General features: G+C 40.0%; 1 protein-coding gene across 3 annotated transcripts in view; it reads left to right on the plus strand.

Annotated features, from left to right (window-relative positions):
• ARHGAP9 (Rho GTPase activating protein 9) overlaps positions 1-27,901 on the plus strand; it is a 1,328,608-nt gene that overhangs the window by 236,566 nt on the left and 1,064,141 nt on the right. For all 3 annotated transcript variants that reach the window (XM_044083613.1, XM_044083614.1, XM_044083615.1), the window contains one exon: positions 17,209-17,633. In XM_044083613.1, coding sequence (XP_043939548.1) covers positions 17,291-17,633 — 343 coding nt within the window. In that variant the 5' untranslated portion in view covers positions 17,209-17,290. The remainder of the gene's footprint in view (positions 1-17,208; positions 17,634-27,901) is intronic.

The following is a 27,901-nucleotide window of genomic DNA, read 5'->3' on the forward strand; positions in this document are numbered from 1 at the left end:
ATCAGTGAGAATAAAGGCGAGATAAACAACTCACATGGAACGTTATGGTGAGTACATAACTTCTTTTTCTGTCTTTTTCGGCCTCCGTATTATAGGTAATAATGAGACCCTTTTTAAAATTATTCAAATTCTCATTCTTCCTTGTAAGGATGGAAGAACCAGAGCCTAGTAGGGGTTTAGAAGTACCATTCATTCTTTTGTAGTATATTTCCTTAAAATTCTTTTCCAGAAAAGCTATAGGATACCCTCTATTTAATAACATCACCTTTAACTTCTCAACTTCAAGGGAAAAATCATCTAAGGTAGAAATTGTCTGTGGTAAACTTACCATTTGCCCTTTGGATAGGGCTCTTTTTTGATTTAATGAGTGTTAACTTTTGAAATGAAGCAGGGTATTGCAATATGTGGGCTTCCTGTACAGCTTGGATGAAAATCCCCTATTTCGATGGTTAACTAATATTTCTGTATCCAGATAACAAACATTAACTTTAGATTTTTTAATAGAAAATTTTAACAATTCAGTGGTGTTATTAATAGAAAACTTTAAGAATTCAGTGATGTTATTAATAAAATTATAAAATTAATTTAATTTGTTTTCAGTATCTATCCAAAAGATCACAAGGTTATCAAGAAAACATCCATAATATACCCACAAATTGCTGAATTAAAAACAAAATTCTCTTCACAGTAAGCCAGGACAATGTTGGCAAAAATGGGGGCACAAGCTGCCCCCATTGCCACACCCATTTTTTGCTTGAAAATCATCCCATCAAACCAAATAAAGTTGTTTTCAAGGACATTTTCCATTAAGGTTCTCAGAACTACCAAAGTATTATTGTCTATCTTTCATTTGGCAACTAAATATTCAGTAAACAATTCGACCCCACACTAGTCAGGTATGACTGAAACTAAGTCAATCACGTCAATGGTCACCAAAATAATTTGTTCCTTATATAAGCCATTGTGTATCTTGGTTAAATAGTCACAAGAATCTTTTAAGATATAGTCCATGTCCTGAAAAAACATCTTTTAGTTTAAAGTCAATGAGCTTAGCAAACCCTTAGGTCTTGGATCCCTTGGCATCAGCAGTGGGTTGTAAAGGTGAAGCATGAATATCCTTGTGTATTTTTGGTATCCCAAATATACCTGCCATGTGTGAATATTCAACTTTGAGGTACAAATATTCTAGTTCTGTAATTTGTCCCTGCAGTAGTAAGTTGTACAATATGGCGTCCATTTTCTGTTAGGCAATGTTGAGTTCATTTCTGGAAATCTCTCTCCTTTGTCAGGTTTCATAAGTCTTAACCCCTACCTTATTTTATGTTATTTCTAATGTCATTCTCACACATATTTTCAAATAGTTTAATAGTGGAATGTAATTGGGGATTATACAGACTTTCCTTCTTGGGTAAATTAACCACTTGGGGGGTATTACTATTATCATGTAGTAATGCACTCAAGTTGACTTTTCTAGTAAAACACTTAATATTGATAATTGTCTCAACTAAGCTACCCCTTCTTGCTGGTCCAAACAAAAGACCCTTTTCAAAAAGGCAGGCACAGTCACTATTCAAAACAAAAGAACTAACATTGCAAATCTTAAAACTGGACTGAATGGTGGACTGAGTTTAAAAATAAGTATAAAAAGTATGTTTTTTCAATGGCAGGATGAAGTGAGAAGGGAAGAGAAAGTGAAGTACAGGACATTTTATTGAAATACATTAAAGAATTTAGGGAATAATATAATTGTTTATTATGACATGGAAAAAAAATATATAAAAGAAATCAAGAAAAATTAAGGCATTACAGTTGGGGCAGAAGTATTATTTACAAGGGAGAAGGGAGGAGGTATCTGCATATTTAGTTAAAATAATTAAAGAAGGACTTTAGTATAATGAGGAAAATTATAAAAAATCTAAAATTAGAGGTAAAAAGAACATAAGAGCAAACTATGAGTATTGTAGTACAGCATCTGGAAAATATGTATAAGAGTAAAATGAAGGAAAATAAGAGAGAATGGAAACTAAAAAAAAAAAATCCAGAATGACTTAAGAAAGAATTTGAAAAAGTAATTACTATTAGTGTATTGGATGAAGTCCTTAGGAAAGTAAATGTTGATTCAGTATCAGGCTCAGATGGTATAGTGTATGGAATCATAGAAAAACTCACTAAGCTAGGCATCAACCCCTATATCACTAGGTGGGTTACAAACTGGCTCACAGATAGAACCCACAGTGTGAAAGTAGCTGACTCCAAGTCAGACTGCCGACCAGTCACTAGTCGAGTCCCACAGGGATTGGTCCTGGGTCCTCTCCTGTTTGGTATCTACTTCTCAGAAGTCCAGCCCAACATGAAGGGACTCTGGCTGACAAAGTTTGCTGATGATTGCAAGTTGGGAGCCATTATTAAGTCCCCAAGTGATGTTGACACCCTACAGAAAAGCCTCACAGAGACCAATGACTGGTGTCAGAACCATGGCCTTAAGCACAATGCCAAAAAATGTGCTGTCATCCCCTTTGGGAAACACCCAGTTCCCATGAACTACCACATCGATGGTAGTCCACTGAACACAGAAGACATTATAAGAGATCTAGGAACACAGGTTGACAGCAACCTCTCTTTTAAACACTACACTGCCACTGTGGTCAGAAAGACCTTCTATGTGGCATATCTCATTACTAAGGGTTTTGCATCCAGGAAGAAAAAGGTCATTGCCTCCCTCTACTCTTCCCTCATTAGGCCAGCCATCAAGAACAATGCCCCATTTGGCATGTACCTCTCTAGATACCTGCAACAACTGGAGAGGCTGCAAACGTACCTCACAAGGAGGATCCTAGGCCTTAAACACTTGTCCTATATGGACAGACTAAAAAAACTCCAACTATTCTTTGTCTTATATTACCTACTTAGAGGCGATCTCTGCTTGATGTACAAAGCCATGTCTGACCCAGCTCTGTTAGAAATGCTACATCTAAAGAAATCCCAATCCCTCCGCACCACATGCTCCAGAGACCTCAACCTCATTACCACAATCAACAGAATGTGCTGGAGGGACAGGTTCATAACCCAGAGACTGCCCATGCTATGGAATAGACTTCCCATACATGTCAAACAGAGCACCTCACTGGCTCTCTTCAAGAGAAATCTTGATGAGTGGATGAGAAATAGAAAATTCACCCCGGGGATCACTCCAGTGGCTCTACTCGACAGAGGCACTGGAAACTAAGGTCGGGTGGCACAATGCCAGGGTAATCCTATGGGCTAGGCTTGCAAAGGTGTCAGGGCCATTAGCCTAGTACACACCTATGAACCTATGAAGCTATGTACAAGAAATTAACAGACTAGCAAAAATAATATATTGTAAATGTACTGAATGAATGATTGAAAGAAGTGTTTTTTATGAACAGTTATTAACAGGGGTATTAAAATTTATATGGAAGAAAGATGAGAAGATAAAAAATTGGAGAACCTTCACACTAGATAACACAAATTATATTTTTTATGAGAATAATACAAAGGAGATTAGAAGGAAGGAAGGAAGGAAGGATGAGGGATAGTATGGAAGAAAGTATATATGGTCTAACAGGGAAGGAATGTCAAGAACTGTTATTGGTTGTGAGAGAAACTGAGGATTTGTAGAATGTCATGGAGAAGTATGGAATAGGTAATATAATTAGGAGAGTGTGTATGCCAGCATATCAGAATAATAGAGTGAGAGTGTTAGTGAATGGGTGGTTCAGTAAAAAAAATATATGGGTTGCAAATTGGCTCACAGACCGAACCCACAGTGTGAAAGTAGCAGACTCCAGGTGGAGTCCCACAGGGATCGGTTCTGGGTCTTCTCTTGTTTGGCATCTATGTTTCAGAAGTCCAGGCCAACACAGAGGGACTCTGGCTGACCAAGCTCACCGACGATTGCAAGCTGGGAGCCATTATTAACTCCCCAAATGATGTAGACATCCTACAGAAAGACCTCACTGAGACTAACGACTGGTGTCAAAACCATGGCCTTAAGCTTAATGCCAAAAAATGCGTTGTCATTCCCTTTGGGAAAAACTCAGTTCCCACTCATTACCACATTGATGGTAGCCCACTGAACACTGAAGGTGTTATAAGAGATCTGGGGACACAGGCTGACAGCAACCTCTCCTTCGACCACCACATTGCCACTGTGGTCAGAAAGTCCTTCTATGTGGCACATCTCATTACCAAGGGTTTTGCATCCAGGAAGAAAGAGGTCATCATCTCTCTCTACTCTTCCCTCATTAGGCCTGTCATCGAGTATAATGCCCCATTTGGCATGTACCTCACTAAACACCTGCAACAACTGGAAAGGCCACAAAAGTACCTCACAAAGAGGATCCTAGGCCTTAAACACATGCCCTACATGGACAGACTCAAAAAACTCCAGCTTTTCTCTGTCTCATTTCATCTATTAAGAGGGGATCTCTGCTTGACTTACAAAGCCATGTTTGACCCAGCCCTTTTAGAAATGTTACACCTAAAGAAATCCCAATCCCTCCACACCACATGCTCCAGGGACCTCAACCTCATTACCACAACAGAACATGCTGGAGGGACAGGTTCATAACCCAGAGACTGCCCATGCTCTGGAATAGACTTCCCATACATCTCAAGCAGCGCAACTCATTGGCCCTTTTCAAGAGAAATCTTGATGAGTGGATGGGAAATAAAAAGTTCACCCTGGGGATCACTCCATTGGCTCTACTTGATAGAGGCACCGGGAACTAATGGTGACATGATGCCAGGGCACTTCTATGGGCTAGGTTTGTAAAGGCACCAGGGCCATTGGCCTAGTACACACTTATGAACCTATGAACCTATGTATGAAGTATAAGACAAGGATATCCCATGACTAAATTATTGTTTGCAATAGTGAGTGAAGTACCTTATAAAATGAAAGATGCAAAATATGTGATGCAAAAGGAGGTGGTGATTCCAGTAGTTTTGACATAAACAGACAATATAGTTGTAGTTGCAAAGAACAAAATATGGAAATGTTGGCTTGCTTGAATGGATGTTTAAAGGCAATTGGAATGGCTTTGAATAAAAATAAAAATAAGGGTTTGTCTGATGTGAAAATTGGGGCTGTGTATGTTTCAGTGAATTAAGTATCTTTCCTAGGAAAATATTGGGAAAATTATGTAGTTGTGACATGAGCCTTGAGTGTTCTTGTCTTACTATATACCCTGTTTAGGTGAGGATTCCATCAGTGGAGTTTGTTTTGGGTTTACTTCTGGTAGGTACAGCAGCCTCTATGCAGCCATTGACATGTATGAATAGGGACTCTGCGAATAATTCTGCATAGGTAGCTGTGGTCTTGGAGTTAGGGGGAGCATTACATTTTTTAATAGGATGCAGTTTGCCTTAGAATAGTTCCTAACTGTTACTGGTTTAGTTGGGTTTGCTGGGATGATATTTACTTCGAAGGAGATACCTTTGTGATCTGACCTTACTAGTGAGGATGTGACACAGGGTGTATGTGCAGAGCTGTCCCATGTTGGTGAGTACAAGATCCAGTATGTTTGATCCTCTGGTTGGAGCATACACTGTCTGTTCCAGGGTGTATCTGTTAATAAAGTCCAGGAAAAATTGTGCTTTTGAGTTTGAGGCAGTGTAAATTTCCCAAGCTATAGAGGGGTAGATAAAGTCACCATGAATAGGGTGTTTAGTTGGATGGTGAGTATATCTAGTAGGATTAGGTAAGAGTCATGAGACTCTAGGGGTGTAGATGGTGACCTGTAGCTAGCCATGATATGGTGAGGGACCTTATCTATGGTGACTTGCATGTGTATGATCTCCAGAGTATCATACTCTTTAACTAACCTAGATGCATGTTTGTTGCTGTCATAGATCCAGACACCTCCACCTTTGGCCCCAGTCTGTGCTGTTGTTGGTCTAAATGTGTGGAATGCTGTGCATCCTTGCACTGCTGGAGTACTTTCTATGACTAGAAACCAAGTCCCACTCATAGTACACATGTTTATATTCTCCAGAGTGAGGAGGGCTTGAAGAGTGTGGAATTTTTTGTTTAGGCTCCCAGCACTGAGCAGTAACTCCTTATGGAGACTTTTTCACTATGTTGGTAGTGTTATCTTTTTGGCATTACATAAAAATTGGCTGTAAGGGGGTGGATAAAGATTTAGCCAATATCTTAAAGCCTAGGGGGGACAGATGCAGCCCATCCTTGGCAAAGCAATGTGGCCTGTTGACCATGTCCTCCATGCTGACAGATATTGAGTCCCCTTGGAGTGATACCAGAACAAACACACACACCACATTACACCAAACACTATTAAAGTGGAGGGCTGTGCCCCCCACACACCCCTAACTAAATATGCTAACTCTGAGATCGCACTACAGTCGGGAAAAGGGCAGATTTAAAAGAACTGCCAATGGATTTCTTTTCCTTGGAAAGAAATCAACAATTTGGCTGTTTGATTTTGTGCAGCTTCGATCAAAAGGTAAGTCAACATTTTAATGTGTCGTTTATATAATATAGACCCCAACAAACAACTAAGTCCCTGGCTAATTCACCTTTCTGCAATGTGATTTAGAGGCAAATAGAAATAGAAAAGCCAAAGGTGGAGGTGTGTCCATATTCATTAAGGATATCCACACCTCCAGGCTAGTTGCTCAGCATAATGCAGCTGAGGTTATCCAAGTGCAACTAACTCTGGGCAAAACTGCAATCCAAATTGTGCTACAGATCACCCACTATGCCCCAGGATTCCCACTCCTCTTTTCTTGATGTACTGGAAAATATTAGGGTTCAACCAAACACCCTAAAAATGGGCGATTTCAACTACCCCACCATTAACTGGGAAAACTACTCATGTACCAACTCCTTCGCTCAACGCTTTCTGGAATTCATAAACTCCAGTGCCCTGGATCAACTTATCCACACCCCCACCAGGGGCAACAGTATCCTAGATCTAGTCATTACCAACATGAGTGACCGGTGTTCCACACCTGAAGTCAACGCCTCATTGGTCCGATCTGACCATAAGCTAATTTCCCTAGATATCCACATCCTGCCCCCACCCCCCATTAAGGAAACCATGGTAAAAAATTTCTCCAAAGCCAACTTCATGCTTCTTAAGACAGAAGTGGTGAACTTCATGACACCCATGCAGATGGACAATACATTTACGACTACTGAATCCTACACAATTGCACTTTATAAGCACTTACATGAGTGCATGGATCGTGCAATCCCAAACAGAACCAAGATGCTATCCTCCAAAAAAAGGAAGCCAGTCTGGTGGTCCCCTGCCATAAACAAACTGTACAACAGAAGGAAGAAACTGTTGTAAAGAGAGTACAATTCCACGAGTGGAGGAGCTCCCTGGTCAGCCTCAGTAAGAAGCTGTGATCCCTGATAAAATCCTCCAAAGCTAGTTATGAAAACAAAATTGCCACTGATTCTAAAGACAACCACAAAGCATTCTATAGCTATGTCAAGAATCTCAATGGCAACACTCAGATCTACTCTGAGGTACAGCACAATGGTACTAAATGTACAGACCCAACTGATATTGCCAACATCCTGGCAGATAGGTTCAGTGCTTACTTTACCCACCTCTCACCCCCTAAAGAGCCCATCTCTATACCAGAAGAATGCAAAGTTCCTGTAATCACGGCTGCACAGGTAAAAACCACACTCTCCAAAGCCAAGAACACAGCATCCATGGGACCAGACAACATCCCAGGCTGCTTTCTACATGAACTACAGAATGAACTGGCACCCCACCTAAGTACCATGTTCAATCATAGCCTCACCTCAGGCTTTGTGCCTGCTGAATGGTGCACAGCAATGGTTATCCCACTGCACAAGGGGGGAGCCACCATGGACCCCAGGAACTACCGCACCATTAGCCTGATGAGCCAGGTCTGCAAGGCCATGGAACGTATCATCATGGAACTTATAAACAAAGACATTGGTAATCTCCAAACTCTGGACCCCACCCAGTTCGGGTTTGTAAAAGGCATATCATGTCTCCTAAACCTGATAGACTTCTTTGAAGCAGTCACCAAAGCCATAGACAAGGATAAGGTGATTCACACAGCCTATCTAGAGCTTGCCAAGGCTTTTGACACCATCCCCCACTCTGGAATTATAGATAAACTCACTAAACTAGGTATAAATCCCTATGTCACAAGATGGGTTGATAACTGGCTCACTGACAGAACCCACACTGTGAAAGTAGCAGACTCCAAATCCGACTTCAGACCAGTGACAAGTGGAGTACCACAGGGTTCAGTCCTGGGTCCTCTCCTATTTGGTATTTACTTCTCTGAAGTACAGGCTAACACAGAAGGTCTTTGGCTAATGAAGTTCGCAGATGACTGCAAACTAAGAGCCATAATCGAAACTCCTAATGATGTGGACATCCTACAAAAGGGCCTCACTGAGACAGATGTCTGGTGTCAAAGCCATGGCCTCAAGCTCAATGCAAAAAAGTGCATTGTCATCCCCTTTGGTAAAAACTCTGTACCCATGAACTACAACATAGGCGGTAGTATACCTAACATCGAAAGTGTGATAAGAGACCTTGGGACACAGGTGGACAGTAGTCTCTCCTTTGATAATCACATTGCCACAGTAGTCAGGAAATCCTTCTACGTGGCACACCTCATCACAAAAGGTTTCTCATCCAGAAAAAAAGAGGTCATTGTTCCCCTATACTCATCACTCATTAGACCCATTATAGAGTACAACTCCCCTTTTGGTATGTACCTCACAAGACATCTACAACAACTGGAAAGGCCACAGAAATACCTCACAAAGAGGATTACTGGCCTCAAACAGATGCTCTACGCAGACTGTCTCAAAAAACTCCAGCTTTACTCAGTCGCATATCGCCTACTCAGAGGAGATCTCTGCCTAACATACAAAGCTATGTCAAACCCAGAGCTGTTGGACATGCTCCACTTAAAGAAATCCCAATCCCTTGAGCTACACGCTCTAGGGACCTAAACCTTGTCAACACAATAAACAGAACATGCCAGAGGGATAGATTCCTGTCCCAGAGACTTACCATACTCTGGAATAAACTACCTATCTATATCAAACAAAGCTCCTCATTAGCACTCTTCAAGAAAAATCTTGATGACTGGATGGGAAATAGGAAATTCACCCCAGGGATTACCTCTGTTGCTCTGCTCGACAGTGGCACAGGAAAATAATTTTCTTGGGTGGTAAAAGCCAGGGTACCTTTTTGGCTGGGCTTGTATAGGCCCCAGGGCCGATAGCCTAGTACCTACCTATGAACCAACAAGCAGAGAAATTACTATTTTGTCACAAAATTAAATAAATATTTCAAAAATGCTCAAAAACAATAGTGATCACTGGAAAAATCAGGTGCAACTGCAATAAATCAAGAAAATATTCATAGCTTGGATGGCTCTGGATGCAGCTGAAACACTTAAAAAGCATTGCAAAGTTCTCTGTAAGTGAACACACAGCATTGCAAACTTGCATGAGTCATAGCAGAGAAAAAAGCTTGGAAAGTGACTCATGTGCCCTCTAGCCAATGAACAACCACATTTTGAGCTTCCTGGAGTGATTCCCAAATCAGAAAGACTAGGTAAACACCTTTTGCCACAAGATAGATGATCATGGAATTTTTTCATGTAAAAGCACAGCAAAATCATCTCTGAACTACAGATTAAACTTCAAAGAACTAGCAAACCACCAAGTCCCTGGCTAATTTGCCCTTCTACAAGGTGATTTGGAGGCAATCAAAATGAGAAAAGCCAACAAAAGGATAAAGGGCTATTTTTGTCACAAAATTAAATACATGCTTTAAGAATTTCTGAAAAAGAGTAGCAATCACTGTATAAAGCAGGTACAAGTGCATTAAATGAAGAAAATATTCTTATCTTAGCTTGGGAGGCACTGGATACAGTTGGAAGACTTGAAAAGCATTGCGGAGTTCTCTGTAAGTTTGTTGGCGGGAACAAGACTGGCTTTAATAAAAAATAGTCATAAAAATGGTGTAATAACCCCCTCTAATTGTGCATTTTGGGGCAGTCAGTCTGGCAGATAATGTACTTGAAACTCAAGTTTTGCAGGAAGTTTGGCAGCAGAATACCCTTCTTCTAGGTGTTGTCATTTCCCTGTGCAAGTAGAACAAGAAAAACAGAAAATCACACAATTAACCAAATGGCTGAGAATGGTTTTGTGCCCAAAGTTATGTAACAGTAAGTGACTGGGAAATAAATGAGAAGTCAGAAGCTACATGCCACAAACTCTCGTTTTGAAAATTAGATTATCTCAAGTATAGCAATAGAGTCTCTTTCACAAATTGTATTTCTCTGATGTTAGCCCGCATTGAGGTTTTGCCAGTCCATCTTAATCCTGCCCTGTGACTGATTGATTAGTAAGGTGGACATGGGGAATTATGTGGATGAGGTGTAGCTGTTCTTCAGCAAGGCCTTTGGTCCTTGGCGCTATGCCACACAGGAGACTGGCAAAGAACACTGAACACTATGATTGTAGAGTGGATTAGAAACTTGGTGTCTGATCAGAAGAATGCTATTATTAGAGGATAACTGTCAGGAAAAAAGTTATTGAATGGTGGGCTGCCAAAGGGACAAATGCACTTCAGTGTGTGTCTGTAAGACATCACAGTGTGTTTGGAGAACAGGATCAGCAAGTATGTTGTTGATAAAGTGATGTGCTAGAGCTGGACGGAACAGGGTCTAGAGAGACCCATGATAGTTAGCAGTGTGAGCAGATAAAGGGTAGCATGGATTTAATGTAGTGTTACCCTCATGCTCATACCTGTAATGGAATCTTATTTATATGATGATGTTTTCATACTTTCCACTTGTTTATGGATCCACTGTCTGTAACTGTGACTACAAATGAGTAGCAAGTTCATACACCGTAATGGATTTTTTCCCCGGGGACTTTACTTAAAAATGGGACTTCCCAGTTGGATATTCCTGATTTGCAAACATGATAAATAAATAATTAAGGAAAAAATGGCACAGGGATATGTTAGGAACAGCTAGGTGGGGGCTAGTTGTAATATGTTCACAGACTTGGTAAGCCATAGAGCTTTTCTGCTGCATCTACATATGTGCATCTTTTATGCAAACTGATAAAACTTTCCTTTTATCTATTTAAGGATGTGCTTTGTGCTTCTAAGATTGGCAAATACTACCCTTTCAAAATGAATGTACAACACATGAGTATATGGTATATATATGGCTCAGCCTACATGTAGAATGGTTCTCACTGCTGCAGTATTTTACTGTAATCAGTCATTTAACGGCCAGAATGATACCCCATAAATGGATACTGAATACTTGCATGCTACTCTGCTATCTTGGAGAAGAAATGCTGAGTTCTTATTTCTTTTATTCTCACCCAGAACATCCGGGGTCATTTGTTACGCTAACTATGTTGTGATTAGAAGACATGGAGGAGTGGTCTGGGGAATAAGATGGGGGAGTACAAAGGCTTTTACTTCTGTTGGAGGTATGCATTGTTTTCTGCATGTTTGCTATGTGGCTGAAATCACGTAGTGACTCAGAGGAGAAAGTGATAAAAGATTTCACTACAAACTGATACACAGCTACATGCCTTGGCTTGTTTCTGCTGTTGATCAGTGCTTAACTGACATCCCTTGAGAACAGTGTTGAGAGACATTAATCTGAAGAGGGCACTGTAAGCAGTATCCATCACTGGCCACACACTACTGACTGGAAATCCCATCCTTCACTGTCCACACACTTCTGACTGGGGATCCCATCCTTCACTGTCCACACACTGCTGACTGGGGATCCAATCCTTCACTATCAGCAGTACTGTCCACACACTGCTGACTGGGGATCCCATCCTTCACTGTCCACACACCGCTGACTGGGGATCCCATCCTTCACTGTCCACACACTGCTGGCTGGGGATCCCATCCTTCACTGTCCACACACTACTGACTGGGGATCCCATCCTTCACTGTCCACACACTGCTGACTGAGGATCCCATCCTTCACTGTCCACACACTACTGACTGGGGATCCCATCCTTCACTGTCCACACACTGCTGACTGGGGATCCCATCCTTCACTGTCCACACACTGCTGACTGGGGATCTCTGCAATCTGGGTGGTACTGCTTAGGAAACTACTAGCTTCCAAATGTGGCATACATTTTGGACTATTTACCAGCAAGGTGAATGGCAGACTCCTTGAAGATAGGCATTGAAAGGATGGGAGGAGGTCTGCTAGAGCAAACCAGAAATGTGAAATGAAAGAGCAGGAAGCAACAAAAATAGTTGTAGGTAATATTATTCAATGGGCTTATTTATACAATGTAATGATACATTCATTTGGCCTGGTCATTTGAAACAGACCTGAATAAATACACCAGTAGTATGTGAAAGTATTACATGGTGTTGCATATTAAAGGGTTATATTGCTCAACAAGGTTGGCTAGGTACATGTGTATCAGTTGTCTTTGAAGCATCAGCTAATTATATATTACGTAAGGTATGCTCCAAGGTATGTAACAGACTAGGATAATACACCTTTTTCATTAAGTGGCACTTGCAAACACCAATTTCCTTGGTTCCTGAAGTCACCCCATGAAGGAGATACAACTTTTACTGTAGTTGTTACAATGTGAAAGATGGTTATGTTTAGTAGAGGTACTATAGGTGCCTTCTCTTGCTTGTAGTAAGTGGATGTGTTTCTCCCTGCATAATCTGTTTTTGGTTATCAAAGAATTTAGTGAATAGAATTCACTGAATTATTGCCAGATCAAAATCACTTGGTCATCTGTAGGGTACCTGTGATATCTCATAATATCTACTTTCTTTCAAATATTCAGTAGTATCAACCACTTTTTTTCCCTTTTGCTGCTATTTTTATTCTACATATCTGACTAAATGATTGCCATAGTGCTTTAGTAATGCATACAGCTACAGCTAATCAGTAAGTAAACTGCTGATCTCCAAACGTAATATTCTTTACTACTGAAGAGAATAATATATTATATAAACATAAAAAAATCTGAAATTTAAAATTTAATGTAGATGCTACAGCAGACTAGCTTGGTAGTGTGGTCATAGTCTTAGTGGTGGCTAGTGACTTCAAATCAAAGGGGGGCTGCCGGAGACAGCTGAAGGGGTGGGGCCAATGTGAAGGGGTGTGGCCAACTAGAAAGGGGCGGGAGTACCTCACAACTCCAACTATTCTCTGTCTCATATTGCCTACTTAGTATAGCATGGTCCCCTACACATTGCAGTTTGCCCTTCCTTTCCATTGGATAGCTTTAAGATTCCATCCGAGCTCTGTCATGTACCCTGTCCTTGGTCTGTTTAGCATTTGTATTCCTCTCCAAGACATGAGTAAGCTGCGACAACATATAGTGTAGGCAGCTGCTATATGGAAATGTATTTATTTATTGCATTTGATTACTGGGAAAATCTGACTGAGCAATAAACCCCCTTTTCAGTGAGGCCCAGGGAGAAAAGATCCAACTAACAAAGATATGTATACATAATATACTGAGATAACAAACATCTCTGCTAAGGTAAAAGGAGTAAAATAAAATCCGCATTGCCATCTGTTTACTTACAATGTAGACATATGCTTTCACACTGCAGTCTACAGTACACAGAGTTTCATTCTGTATGTTTGTATGTATACCTAGCCCAGTTGCACCTTCTGTCTATTTCAAGCTGCATTAGCCAGCAAAAAACATGTCTCAGGCTTGTGCACATTTTTGTGTGCCATATATTTATGGCTACGGGTCTATAAACTGAAAGACACAGTGATGTGTCAAAATTGTTGCACTGTGGATTATGCAAAGGCTATAGTATAGAAGTAGCTGAGAAACACTGGAAATATGAACCACAAAACATTACACAGAATGATGAAGTGTATATCACGTGGGAACAACTATTACCAGAAGTTCAAAAATAAATGCAAAAAATATAGTAATTTAGGAAAAAAAGACTAAAGAAGCACTCATCACTGAAATTGCTACAGCCAGCTATTACAATGTCTCAAGTGGCAAAAGACACAAAGTCATAAATACCAGGATTTGAAAGAAGAAACAAGAGCAAGTGGGAAGAAAATACCCAGACAGTCTCAACAGTAATGGGACTGATAGGACTAAAAAGTACAATCCATCTTAAGTATGCCACCAATACACCTAACTGCAGGAGGAGACAGTTCTATGTACTGAGACGAGTACTCTTGGCTAACAAAGAGTGAAACAATACTGACTGCATGAACTTTAATACTGCCTGACTTAGGAATGAGGTCCATTCCCATCATGGTATTAGAAAAACAAACCACTTGGAGAAATTAAAATGGATTTCACATGCTTGTTTAAAAGGAAAGAAACTGATGATTGTGCAGAAAAATAAACTTCATCCACTGCAATGACTGACAAACACTTCATATATCTTGCAAACAATCCATTCCAGTTCCATAGTTTAGTCCTTGTACTGTCACAATCACAATGAAGATTACCACTCTAAGTTCTCTATTCATTGGTCACAAAGCATCATGACTATTCCATTCCAACTCTCAAGCAACAACTTCTACATAATACTCCAATTCCACCAACACACCATTTCTTCCATTCACCAAACACTTATGCTTTTATATATCAAAAAAGGGTTTAATAAACATTTCTTTACAATTTAGCAGTCAAGTTAGATTTTAACTTGAGTGACCTGAAGAGACCAACTGACTTCATTAAGTACACATCTGATCCAATTGTTTTTAACTTGTTTTTTTAATGTCCACTGTTTCAATTCATTCAATCATAGATGATTTCGCATTAATGTATTCTGATAAAAATAAATCATCTAAAATCTGAAAAAAATCTTCTAAAACATTCAAAGGATGGTTGCCCAAGTCTGGAGCGTTCCTACATGAGAATATAACCAAATCTTGTTATTTAGCTTACAACACATAGCAATTTTCCCTCTGCCCCCAGGACATCACCCAGCTGCTCATCTACCTGCACCCACTCATCCCATTCATTCCATGGGGAAGCCTATTATTTCCGGGCTGGCCAAGAGCCCCACTGCCGATCTGCTCTTGCCTACAAATTCACAATTAATTCTCTGTTTCCAGATAGCAAGAGTCGGGTATAAGAAGCAGGCCAGCTTTCTGGTCCTTTGCAGCAGCCTGGCCTCTCACTTTCCCCTTTGGACGTGGACATTCCTACTCCACCTTCAAAAGGTCTTCCAGGCTATGGTATAACTGTCCTCTGAGGAGAAGTGCGCCTCTGCATGCAAAATTCCTCTCAGCTTTCAGTGCTAATATACCTGGTAGGGTATACTCAGCAGGCTCAAACTCCACAGGGTATAGTGCTCACACATGGTGTCACCCACTTGGAAAGCCACAGCTGCCCCCCCAGGATGGCCAAGTAATCAGCAGCACCTCATTCTTACCCATTCCAACCAGCTAATACATGTAACCTTGCCACAAATCAAACTCTGGTTGCATGTCCCATAGTCAAGGCTTTATTCCTCTACACCACAGAACTACATAATATCTAACAAGTTTTGTACTCTTTCAACTTCTGGAACAAAAACATTACTGAAAACTAACAACTTGTGTGTATTGTTGATAAAAAATCAAATTTGATTAGCATACTATTAAATTAACAAAAATCAAAAGCTTGTTAAGTTATACATAATAAAACTGCATCTGGCAGAATATGCTTACATTACCCATAGTGCACATTTCTGTTCCTAGTCTCATATATGCAGTATCATTATTTACTAACCTACCCATGGAGTAGATACGCAAGTCTACAAAATCTCCAGTTAATCAGAATGTAATGCATAACTCTTAAGTATGCATGCTACAACAGATCTACCTTTTTACCACTGAAAAAAATAAAAATGGCCCACCAATTTTATATTCTCCCTAAACATTTCTAGCCATCCAATGAATAAATGTTAAAAAAAAAACTTCAATGTGAATTACAACAACTTATCAAACCCCCTTGATCTAAGAATCATTTAGGTGATTCTCTCCATCACATGCAGTCAACCTTTGTTAAAAAATCTTTCTACCAAAGTAGAAAGACTTCCTGGCCTCATAACTTAATTTCCCAATTAATAGTTAAATAATTAAAATTAGGGCTTCCTTACCCTTCTACCTCTCTTCCTGTCCTCATTCAACCTCTAGTAATCTTCAATGACTGACTGTCCTTCTCTGTCACGATTACAAACAACAAAGAAATGAAGTAGCTACGGATTCAGGAATCAATTCAAAAAAAGCTGTTTGCAATGGTAGCACCACCACCATAGAGTAATGAAAAGTACGGTGCACTGCCTGTACTGATTGTTTCTCACTCTCTTTTTCAGAGAGTGAGAACCAATCAGTAGCCATCCTGCCGCCCACGTCACATACGTGACTGCAGATGTGGCAGTCCGGCCCCCTTCCACTTTACTGTGCGGTTAAACCACATAGACTTCTGGGCATCACACACTGATGCAGTATTCTCCATAATCTGGACTGCTGTTACAGCAGTCCGAGTCCAGATTTACAGAAACCAAAAAAAAAAAAAACCTGGAACTCGCCGAGCATGTGCAGTTCGATTTCCGGGACTTTGCAAGTCATTCGGACTCGCTTAGAGCACTAACCAGCCAGTTTAATTTATATTTTTTATTTTACAAAAGGAAATGTATGTTGTTTTCTTTTCTTCACACAGCTGAAGGGGGGGGGGCTGCAGTCCTGCAGTACGATGCCACGAGCCGCCATTGCATAGTCTCCAGTTCTGAGTTTCAAAATCCCAAACAACAAATCTGTAGTTTTTTTTAGAAAAAGAAGTAAAGCAGTGGTATAACTATGCCTGCACAATATGATGACATATGTTCCTGTTTTTCCTTAAGAAAAATAAATAATATCTGAGCATTATATTTTTGTATTTATGCTTTGCTATGTCTACTTTAACTAAAACCTACAAATTATTATTTTGTTTGTACTCTAGTTATTGTAACTGTAGCTTTTCTTTCTAGGCTTCCATTGAAAGAGGATATTTCAGTCTAGTCTGGTTTTCCTGTGTAAAAAAGCAGTAGATAAATAATTACATTACTAAATAAATAAATGATGCAGTTTTATCTTTATGAAACTTGTAAAGCACTGAATTTAGCAAAAACTTTATTCTGATCAGTATTTTTTCTTGTTTGCTTTGCATTGCAGGAAATGGAGGAGAGAACTAGCATGGCTCTTAGGACCAGGTAGCAGAATTCTGCCTCCGCTACTACTGCCATTACAAGCTGAGATGCTATCAGGATCCTGGAAACTAGAAGGTGGCAGTTGGAGAAAGACAGAATCGGCTATCAAATCTTCCTGCCCTATCATCCTGCAAGCTCTATATTATTACCAGTACCGAGCTGCTGATGGGAGACTGATAGAAATCTGTGAGGGAGATCAGTTTATTTTGATCCGGAAGTCTAATGATGACTGGTGGCAGGTACGGAGGGTGGGACAGCCAAAGAAGATTAAGCCATTCTATGTGCCAGCAGCTTATGTGACTGAGATGCCACCTCTGTCTCCCGTACTTCAGTGTTCTACATTACCACAGTGTATTGGAAGGACACAAAATGAGCATCATCAAGTTTCTGGTAAGAAGGCCTAACAACTTGTAATTTTATATATATCATTAAAGAAGGATTGATTTTTGGTTTACGGTCTCCATCCTTGTTCAGTGATATGGTGTCACTAGTGTATTGAAAAAGCAGTATGTTTGTAGTAATCTAGAGAAGGAACAGTCAGAATGGCCCAGATATTACAAAATTTACCAGCAGAGTAGAGATTTGAGGAGAAGGATAGAAAAATAAAGGTAGAAGAAACTAGCTTTATCAGGCCACATCCCTTCTTTTTTGCAGCAAAACAAATCACAGTCCTTCAACCTCCCCATGTATGCCATTCCCACTTCTCACTTAACTACACAAGTTTTCTTTCTTTTGAACACATTCCAGTATTGCTTTTTCCTACTTTCTAGTATTTTTATGTCCTTTTCCCACATGGCCTGCAAAACTATATTCCTGACCTACATTACACAGAGAAAGATAATATTACATTTATCGCTTGAGTCAGTTCCCAAAGATGGATTTCCACTTTGCACTTGACATTCCTTTGTTGGGGATTTCATTGTCTTGTCTGCTTTATTAAGTTCAGTTTCCCTCTAGTTCACACTTAATGTCTGGGTTGTTATGCTCTAGATGTCAACACTTTACATTTTACTACTCTGAATCCTATCTGCCATCTACTGCTTCATTATCACTTTTGGCCATCTAACCAATCTCTCTAGTTTCTTTCCTAAGTTCCATTGGCTGCTGTAGCCCCTTTTTGTTGTACTCTCCAACCAGATGTGCCCCTCAGTACATTTTAGGTGAACACTCCAAAGAATACTAGGTCCAGTGATACAACAGTGGTCACCTGCCAATGTTCCTGTCCCTTCATCACACAACTTTTCACTTGCCTCAGTATCTTTTTTTAACACTTAAACATTTAAGCTTGTTCTCTAGGCTTTTGTAGGGGGATTGAGTCTGTTGCCCTGCTAAAGCTGAGCAGTATTAGGTCAGACAGAATGTCCTTCTCTTATTTCACTTTGACTCATTTGTAGAAATGAATTAAGCTAAACTGTCAGAGGTGGTACAGTAGTGCAGTATGTTAGTAATACTGCCGTATTGTATTTGGTTCTTTGCTTCATTTCTTGGCTGGAGTGCCTCCTAATAGATGTTTACATATTCTCCATGTGGGTTTTGCTGTTGTCTTTCTTTCATTTCTTCTTATATTCCACATACATGCTGACAGATGGATTTGTGATGGATGTAAGTATTGTGTGCATACTCTACAGTAGTTTGGTATTCCATCTATGGTTGGTTTGTGCCTTGCACCCGTGATGTGTTGTGATAGGTTCCTACCTCATGACCTTCATTTTTTATAAACTTGGTACAGAGGATGGACAGATGATGGATGGCAGGACATTTTGGCTGTGATACAATGCTGATTTTCTGCAGGTGCTAGGATAAAGCTGGTATGGAAAAAGGACTGAAGGATAGATGGATGGATGGCAATATATTTTGTCTATGACATCATGCTGATTTGTGTACCAGAGATGGTAACAGCCTAGATATGCAACCAACCATTGTCTGACAAAAGTTCCCATCACTTTTATTTAGTCAAGGTCAGGCAAACTGGTCTATAATTCAAAGAGCTGGTCTTGCTGCCACCCTTGTGTAGCCTACCTTCAGTTTGCCAGTATTTCCCCTGGTGTCCAACAGTTTGGTGTATACCTCTGTATAGGGTTTTTTCGGTATCCTACAATACTTTGGCATTCCTTCTATGGTTGGTTTCTGCTTTGCACCGTTACTTTCTGAGATAAGACCCTACTCTGTGACCCTGGTTTTGACAAAATTGATATAATGAAATGGAGGGCAGAATCTTTTTTTTTTAAACAAGAAACATCTTTATTAAATTAACACTTATGACATAGGCAATCATATATTTATATAAATGAAAACAATCCATATTGACATAATCTTAATTGCAAGCATTATCCACCACAAACCATACTGGCATAATTTTAGTTGCAAACATTATACATCACTTATAATCTACCTAATCATTGTCAGTCAAACATTACACAGCTCATCCATATCCTGCCTTCTTTTAAACCTCATTCTTCTCCTATATGTATATTCACTGCTACTAGTACAGTTGGGTTTAGACTTCCATTTTCTAGTAATTCCTTTTCTGGCAGCCACCATAATTAGACTCAGCAAGGCCTTACTATGTTTAGGCAATTTCGATTCTGCATCATAGCTCATAAAAATCATTTCCCTAGATACAGCAATTTGCTCACCCAGTATCTCTTTTTAGAGTAGTCTGCAGGGAATCTTCAACTCATTCACTCCAATGTAGCTCAGGAAGTTTGCACTGTAACTTCCAATGGGTGGAGCCCAAGCCGTTTGAGAGAATCAAATTATGTCCTCACACTTCAAACAAATGTTCATATTTCTGGAACCATAGGGGTTATGAAATAAGTATAAATGGAAAACTCTTCATCACAAACTATTTTTATAGTGGCAGTATTCTTTAGGTTCTAGGTCTTAAACTGAATTCAATAAGGTCACAGTAAACACAATAACTATTACATTTATAATATTTTGTAAACAACTTACAATATCTCAGCAGCCAGTCAAGTTACACATATACTGTCAGCAACATTTTATTAATCTAGCTGAGAGCTTTCATATGAGACTAAGGAGTTCTGTCTATGTTACTTGGTTGTTGAGATATTTATAAAAATGTGAACATTATATCTATATAAATTAATATCTAATAAATTAATATCATAAAAACAACAGTTAATATCTATTTACCTGCACCAGACAGAGGTCAAATATTAATGCAGTTAAGTTTGCCATTGTGTAAGCTTTAAGATGAAATATTTTAAAACCTTGTACATAGCATGGCTTTCGGATTATTTATGCAAATATAAACAAACAATATTTAATGCCTGGAGGCGTCAGTAGGAGTTAACTATAAATGGACGTGGAAGCATCACTCAGATATAATGAGTTAAAGTCTGCTAACTCATTACACTCCCAGAAATTAAGTTCCCAATTACCTCTTTCTTCCCCATCACAGCTCCAACATTTGCTGTCTACCTGAGGAAAAAGTCTCTGGAGTCTACGTGAGGTATAAAAATACCTATGTAAACATTTCCAAGCAAAAATCCTAAATCTTCTAGATTTTGTTGCATATTTGGGAGACATACACGTATTCATTGTTTCTTTGTGCATTGCTTATCCAGTCTGTCTTCCCAATCCTTTCTAATGTCATCTGATCGATTCATATAGTTATCATGGAATATTTTGTATGCTCTACTAATTATTTCTTTTTTAACAGGAGCTTCTGTTCTAGATTCTACTAAAATATCTACCAGTGCTGTTTTTTCATTTAGGACCCTCCCCCCTATTTCTTTCTCTTTGCCTATACTCTGATATCAATCTTTGATAGGGAAGGCAATCTCTAGCCTGCAGTCCAAATAAATTCTTGACCTCTTCTCATTCTATTACCTTTATTTCTCTAGCTATTTGCTCCCAATAACTTGGTTCTTTTGCCAGTTTTCTCCAATAAATTCCAGCCCCCTCATGTTCATTGTCTGTGTCCCCAGCTGCAGTCCTCCCTATCATCAGAATCTCCTTTCTCCATTCTCATGTTGGCTTAGTTCTTAGAATAGTTTCTGCTACTATATGACTATAATATTATGTATGATTATTGTTATTCTCTTTAAAGATCTGTATCCAAAATCTTTCCATGTTTCTTGGGCTACCCCCCTGTTTCATCATCATCATCATCCACTTTGAATTATAGGTTTCTGCTTGTGTGAGGTTATGATGTGGTGATTTGTTTCTCAGAGCTGCTAATAGGGAAATGTTGGCAGAAGAAATGGAGGGATGGATGGATGTCATAACCTTTGACTATGAAGGCATGCATTTGTTTCTCAGAGCTGTTTCTAATATAATGATATAGAAATGGATGAGCCTTCCATCTCATTTGTGGGGAACACCACTGTAACCTACCTTCAGTTTAAAACTTCTGTCAGGTGTTTTGTCAGTACCATAGCTAGTTTTTTTTAGGGTTTTTGGATGTAACCAGTCAGGTCCCTAGCTCTCATCTGCCACCAGAGAGAAAGCAACTGCTCTACCCTCCTGGATTTGAGCACTTCATTAGTCCATGCTTCAGCCCCCATTCATCTCCATCCTTTCTAGTCTGACATCCTCAGTATCTTTTCTTTTGTGAAGATGACAAATCATTCAGGATCTCTCCCTGAAATTGCTCAATATCCCATTTTTTTCACTGATCAATTTGAGAAACTCTTTCCTTCCTCTTTTCCCCTGTACTGCATACTTGAAAAATCTACTTAATAGCATGTCTTTTTTTTCCTAGCAGTTCATTCTCTGTCTTGACTTTGCAGCTTTTTCTGCCCCCATCCACTATTCTAAACTCTCTTGCATTCACCTTATCTCCCTCTGACTTTATCAGCCTTGCTTCTTTATAACTTTTGTCCATTACCAGTCTTAATTCCTTTCTTTCTATAGAATGCTTCTCCTGATCTGTCAACTCTGCCATTCCTGTGCTTTGTACAGAGGTACTACCATCTCCAACAGCCTTTTCTTCTTTACACAAATCTCTCTAATCCCTGCTTTGTCATCCTTTTCTTCATCTATAAATGATTGCAGTTCTCCCACTTATTTCTAAGGCTTCTGGCATTGTACAGCATGAAATTCCTACTTCAGTGTTCTCTCCTCTCCCCATCCACATCTAAATTAAGGAAACATCATCTGGTTGTACCTTTTAAGTCACATTTCAGCAGAAGTGTTCCCTTAAGACTTAAGTTTCTTCCTTTGTCTACTACTTTAGCAAACTCTTGCGTTGCCTGATTCTCTTTTTTTGATGTGCTGGCTGTTGGCATAGATGGCACTTGTGAAAATGCATGCATGCATGCTCCAGCTCCTTGCTAGTGTAAACTAGTTCATTAGCTCTTCTTGTTGCCACATCAGCTATCTCACTTGGAAGGATATTTATACCCATATGTAGCACTGCACGTAGATGCATCTTTACTGCTTATGACTGCTATGATTACTTCCTTGCTTAGTCTCTCCAGATTCAGCATTAGCACCATGTTCACAGCTATAGTCTCCTTCTTTTAAGCATGTCTTCCTATCTCAGCACTTTGTTCATTGGTTCATAGGTTCATAGGTAAGTACTAGGGTAGCTGCCCTTGTGGGCCATTTTAAGCCTAGCCAATTTCACTCTCAGTAAGAAGCAAATCTGCTATCTCTTGTCTGTGAGTTAAACACTTTAACCAGTATGCCATTTCCCAACCCCGAACATATCACTCATAGGTAGATATTAGACTAATTGCCCTGAAGGCCATTTTAAGCCTAGACAATAACCCAAGTTCAGAATCAAACCCTGTACCTTGTGTCTATGAGATGAAGGACTTAATCATTATGCCAAACCCAAATCAAAGCCTGTACCTTGTGTCTGTGAGGTGATGGACTTAATCATTATACCAAACCCACCTCTGTTAATCTAGTCTCCAATTATTAGTGCACCCCCACTCCTGACTTTTCACTAATCACTCTTGTTCTTGCTGTCCCAAGACTGCTCATTCTGGACTTCCTTCCCATACCCTATCCAAGCCAGCTCTCCTACTTATGGCATTTGTTTACATCTTCCTCTTACCAGCCACTTCTAGCCTGCCTATTAGTACCATTCAGCTGCTTTTTTTCTTTCTTGGACACATATTGTCATTTCTCACCTACTGTCCATTATTCATCCTTTGCCTTCCTCCCTGTGCATCTGCTTATTTCATCATCCTTTCTGTCATTTCAGACAGTATAGTGATCCTGTATTCTGGCTTCCCTAGATCCAGGTCATACTCTTCCTTCTGTCTCGTGCTTTCCCCCTTCTTTTCTCCTTCTTGTCTGGTCACTACTGCTACACTGGTCTTGGACACACCTGCCTTTTCTTTCTGTACCTTCTGACATCTTCTTGCTATCCCCATCCTGCTCCTTTACACTTTCCACCCTAACCTCTCTTCTCTTCTCGTCTTGTTAACCTAGTCTTGCTCTTTTCCATCTAATGCCCCAACTCCTCTTCTAGCTTTGCTGTCATCTAATATTAATATTATTTAACCATAACCACCTGTGCAAACCTATTGTCATATTGCTTGCCTGTTGTGTGCATACTAGCTCCTGTTCATACTCTTAGCATCTCTTCCTTGTCCATTCTGTCTGCTGCTGACTGCTGATTAACTGACTAACCCATAACCATCATTCCTTCAGCCTTCAGTCTGTATTACTCCCTGTTTTCCCCTGCCAGTGTTTATATCCTCCTGTAAGATTAATCGGAGTTCCCTCTGCCACTCGCCAGCCTACACCTAAAACAGCTAACTAAGCTCTTTGTATCCCTTAGCCATCATTCTCTGTGAGGTATGATCACTTTTTCTGTAACTTAGTTTTCTTTTTTTGTGGCCCTGTCTTCCAGCTATGGGTTAATCTTCACTATTCAGCTACTTCCTGCACATAAAGTTGCCTTGCTGTGAATGTTGATAACAAAGTGTGCTTAGCCATGTTTGACCAAAGTCTGCAAGCCATACTGTCATGTTTTGTTGCAATCCTTGCACAGCTCAGTGACTTACTTGAGTTAGTGCTCACAAGCAGTGCTTCATGTTTTAGTTGGTGCTCAGAAGAACTTTTTGATGTAGTACTTAAAAATGCTTCAGGAGACTTTCCAACTTGGTGTCCACAGAGAAATGTGACCAGGTTACATTTTAGCCCCTCAAGCATCAAAATTTGTTTACTTATTCCCTTTTTTATTAGCAGAGACTATGCTGTCACTTAATGTCTACCTTCTGGTTATTCACTGTTTCTACCCTTCTTATTGGCTGCTACTTACTTTTCTCTGCCCCCCCCCCCCCAAAGGGTTCTCTACTGCCATCCTTTGCAGCCAGGCCGAATTGGTTTTGTTGTGGTTGCTTGGTTGGTTCAACCAGTGCCTGGACTTATACTTTCCATTGGATGTTTTGCTTAGAATTTTAGAAGTGCTTTTTGATATAGTACTTCAAAGAGCTTTAGATGATCCCTTAGTAGAGCGTCTGATTTGGTGAGTGGGCAAAAATGTGTTTGAATTGCCTTTTAAACCACTAAATTTTAAAAAAGATTAAAACAAGAAAAGGCTGTTTAACCTTCCAGACTGTGGCCATCATATTCAAAAATTATTGTATGTATTTCCTCTATAGTTGTGCTACATTGTAATCACTTTTCAGAGTATTTGGGGACCAATTTTGATTCAGTATACATCCGAGGTGGAGTAACCAAACTGTCTAATAAATGTGTCTGTGATGATTCACTTCATAGTGTCTATGTAGTGTGGTAATATGGCCTAAATATAATACAATAAAGTGCAATTGAGAAAGCATACCAGAGATCTGAAAATGTCTGCACACTTGTGTACTGTCTTTTTTTCCTCTTTTTTATGTTGTATTTTTGGTGTCCTTGCTCAGCTGACCACAGGTTTCAGACTACAAACAATTGCTTATTTTTGAGCATGTTTTGGTCCTTCCCTGACTATCAGACTGTACCAGTCTTCTACTAACCCTTTTGTTCCCTGTCCTCCTGGACATTAACATCCTACACCATCTCTGGGGGAGCAGGTTCCCTCTTTCCAGGAAAAATATTGACATATCAGAGCTTTCAGTCTTATTGGTAGCAACAGAGGATGTGAGATGGAAGACATGCAGGTAGGCTGTTACCCACGGCTAGGCCAGCTTTCTTGTTGGTGGCCAGTCAGCACACTACTTATATATGATCTACAATACCAGTGTACGGATGTGGGAGCATGCTTCCAGAATTCACAGACTCATGCTTAGTTACAGTGCCATGCGTTGCTTAGCATGCAGAAGTACTGTTCATGCTAGACTGCTCTCTAGGCAGCATGTGTATGTCTGATAGGTAGCAGTTGAACAGCAGGATCTATCCCCCCATCCCCACGCAAGACATCAGCTGCCTACTCTCTCAACCCTCCCCAGCTTCCCCAGCATCTTGGCCTGCTAATCAAGTCTAGGTCATTGCGATTGTGTTAGGACTCCATTCCTCTGCACCAGAAATCTGGCTTATTGTTATCTCTGTGACTACTGCCTTGTGCTTCATTTTAGTAGGAAGGGAAATGGTTCAATGACAGCAATCTAGATCCAACAAACTGTGGGAGGCAGGGATATTTTTACTACGTTAAGTCTCTGCTATACTATGCAATAAAATGAGTCACACTGGGAAGCATATACATGCACTGATTTGCATTATCTTTTGGGAGGCCTTCTGCTGTTTAGGTCGCCTGTATTTGCTGCTGTTTTGGTCCTTAGTGGGAGGGAGGCATTTATTGGGCAAGTCTCACATCATCCCATTGAAGGAAACAAGCTGGCAGTCAAGTTGCTCAGATCTTCCTTCTCTTGGCTGTTGCAGGACTGGGAATTCTTGTCTGTGCTAGATTACTGGCACCATAAACCAGCACAATTGTCTAGCCATAACACAGATTTAACCCTGAAGTAATAATGACGTTACTTGTGGATTCAGTCTCCCTGCTACTCTAATAATACTTCAAAGACATCTGAAATCTCATCAGCTATCTAGCTGTGGGACTACATTTCTCCCCCATCCTCATGCTCTTGCATCATACTTTATTTATTCACTGATTCATTCATGTATTCATTCACTCACTCACTCACTCACTCACTCACTCACTCACTCACTCACTCACTCACTCACTCTAATTAAATGAATGAATGGATTTAATTAATTAGATTAATTCTTAGTCCCACTGGGCATGACCTATTTATTAATGTGGCCAGAATAAAAGAGATTTTTTTTTAACAAGAGCCATTATATCTGTAACATCTATCATTGCCACCTGCAGAGAGATGGGGCCTCACTTTAAAATCTCATCCAAAGAGCAGCACCTCAGGAGTGAAGCACCCCTCTAATAATGGCATTATTGGAATACGAATCTAGGTGTCTTGTAAGGGGAAAGAACCCGCACCCTTCTGATTTTCCCAGCATTAAAGGCAAATGTGTAACCTGCTCAGTCATTGATGCTATCTTTGCCTCTTGTGGTACAACCGTCTGCACTTTATTTGACTTAAATTTGCCTTCTGGGGAATAGCTGTGATTAATGAAGAAATATTCTCTTCTCATGACAGTACTGAGAAAATATAATGCAGTTTCTTGTGATAGGTGACTCTGTGTATTATAAGCAGTTCACTTTTTCTACTGATATGCTTCTCATGAGTGGTCAGATAGCCAGAATAGCAATGGTAGTTTGAGAAAACAGTGCTAGACATATCTGACCACTTTTTCCCTTTATTTACTTATCTGCAGGCTCTTCTGAGCAGCAAGACTCTTACTCATGTTCGCAGACACAGATTGTTTATGCAAGCATTGTGACCCCTAGGCCGAAAAAGAGTCAGACACACGCTGTATGGGTAACTTTGAGATCTTGTGTGCAGCTACAGTGGCAGTTAACTATAAGTGGCAGAGAACAGTGTGAGGGCATGAAGGAGAGTAACATAAGGGTGTGCTCAGGATGTCAGGTGTTAAGTACACCATTGTTGAAAAACATTTGCATCGGTGTAAGCAATCAAGTGCAGTATCAGTATTTCATTGTAGATAGGAGTCTGCAGATATTCTGTCAGTACACAGATTTATGCGTGCACACACACACACACACACACACACGCACACACACACACACACACACACACACACACACACACACACACACACACACACACACACACACACACACACACACACACATACCATCATCTGCTTCTTCAGTGCATATTCTTATTTATTCAAAACACACCCTGAGAATAAACAGCAAGCTAAATTAATGAGATCATTCTCTGTTTGTTTTCCTTCCTGCTAGTGTTCTCCACCCATTTGAGGAAAACAGCTGTTCCAATGACTTATGACGTGTCTTACTTCCAGTACTTGTGCAGTACAAGGGCATGCTACCAGCGGATACTTAGTTGCTATATAGTCTTCTTCTTTTTTTTAAATTATGAGGCATAAGCATCATTAAATCTTATGTAGTTATACTTACTGTTGGAAGGTCTCCTGTACTCCAGAAGGTTCCATTTCTCACTTGAATCAGGTTCCTGCAACCCCCAACTCATTACAGAAAAGATCTTCAGGTTAACTCTTCTCTCAGGAGATACCCCAATCTAATGATAGAGTAAAAGAAACTCTGAAGAATAGTTTTAGAGAGACCATTACACACATTATAGCCTCTATAGTTTCCTTAAACCACTGAC

Source organism: Protopterus annectens, chromosome 9.part0 (assembly GCF_019279795.1).
Source record: "Protopterus annectens isolate FY-2018-M chromosome 9.part0, PAN1.0, whole genome shotgun sequence".
Lineage (NCBI taxonomy): Eukaryota > Metazoa > Chordata > Ceratodontiformes > Protopteridae > Protopterus > Protopterus annectens.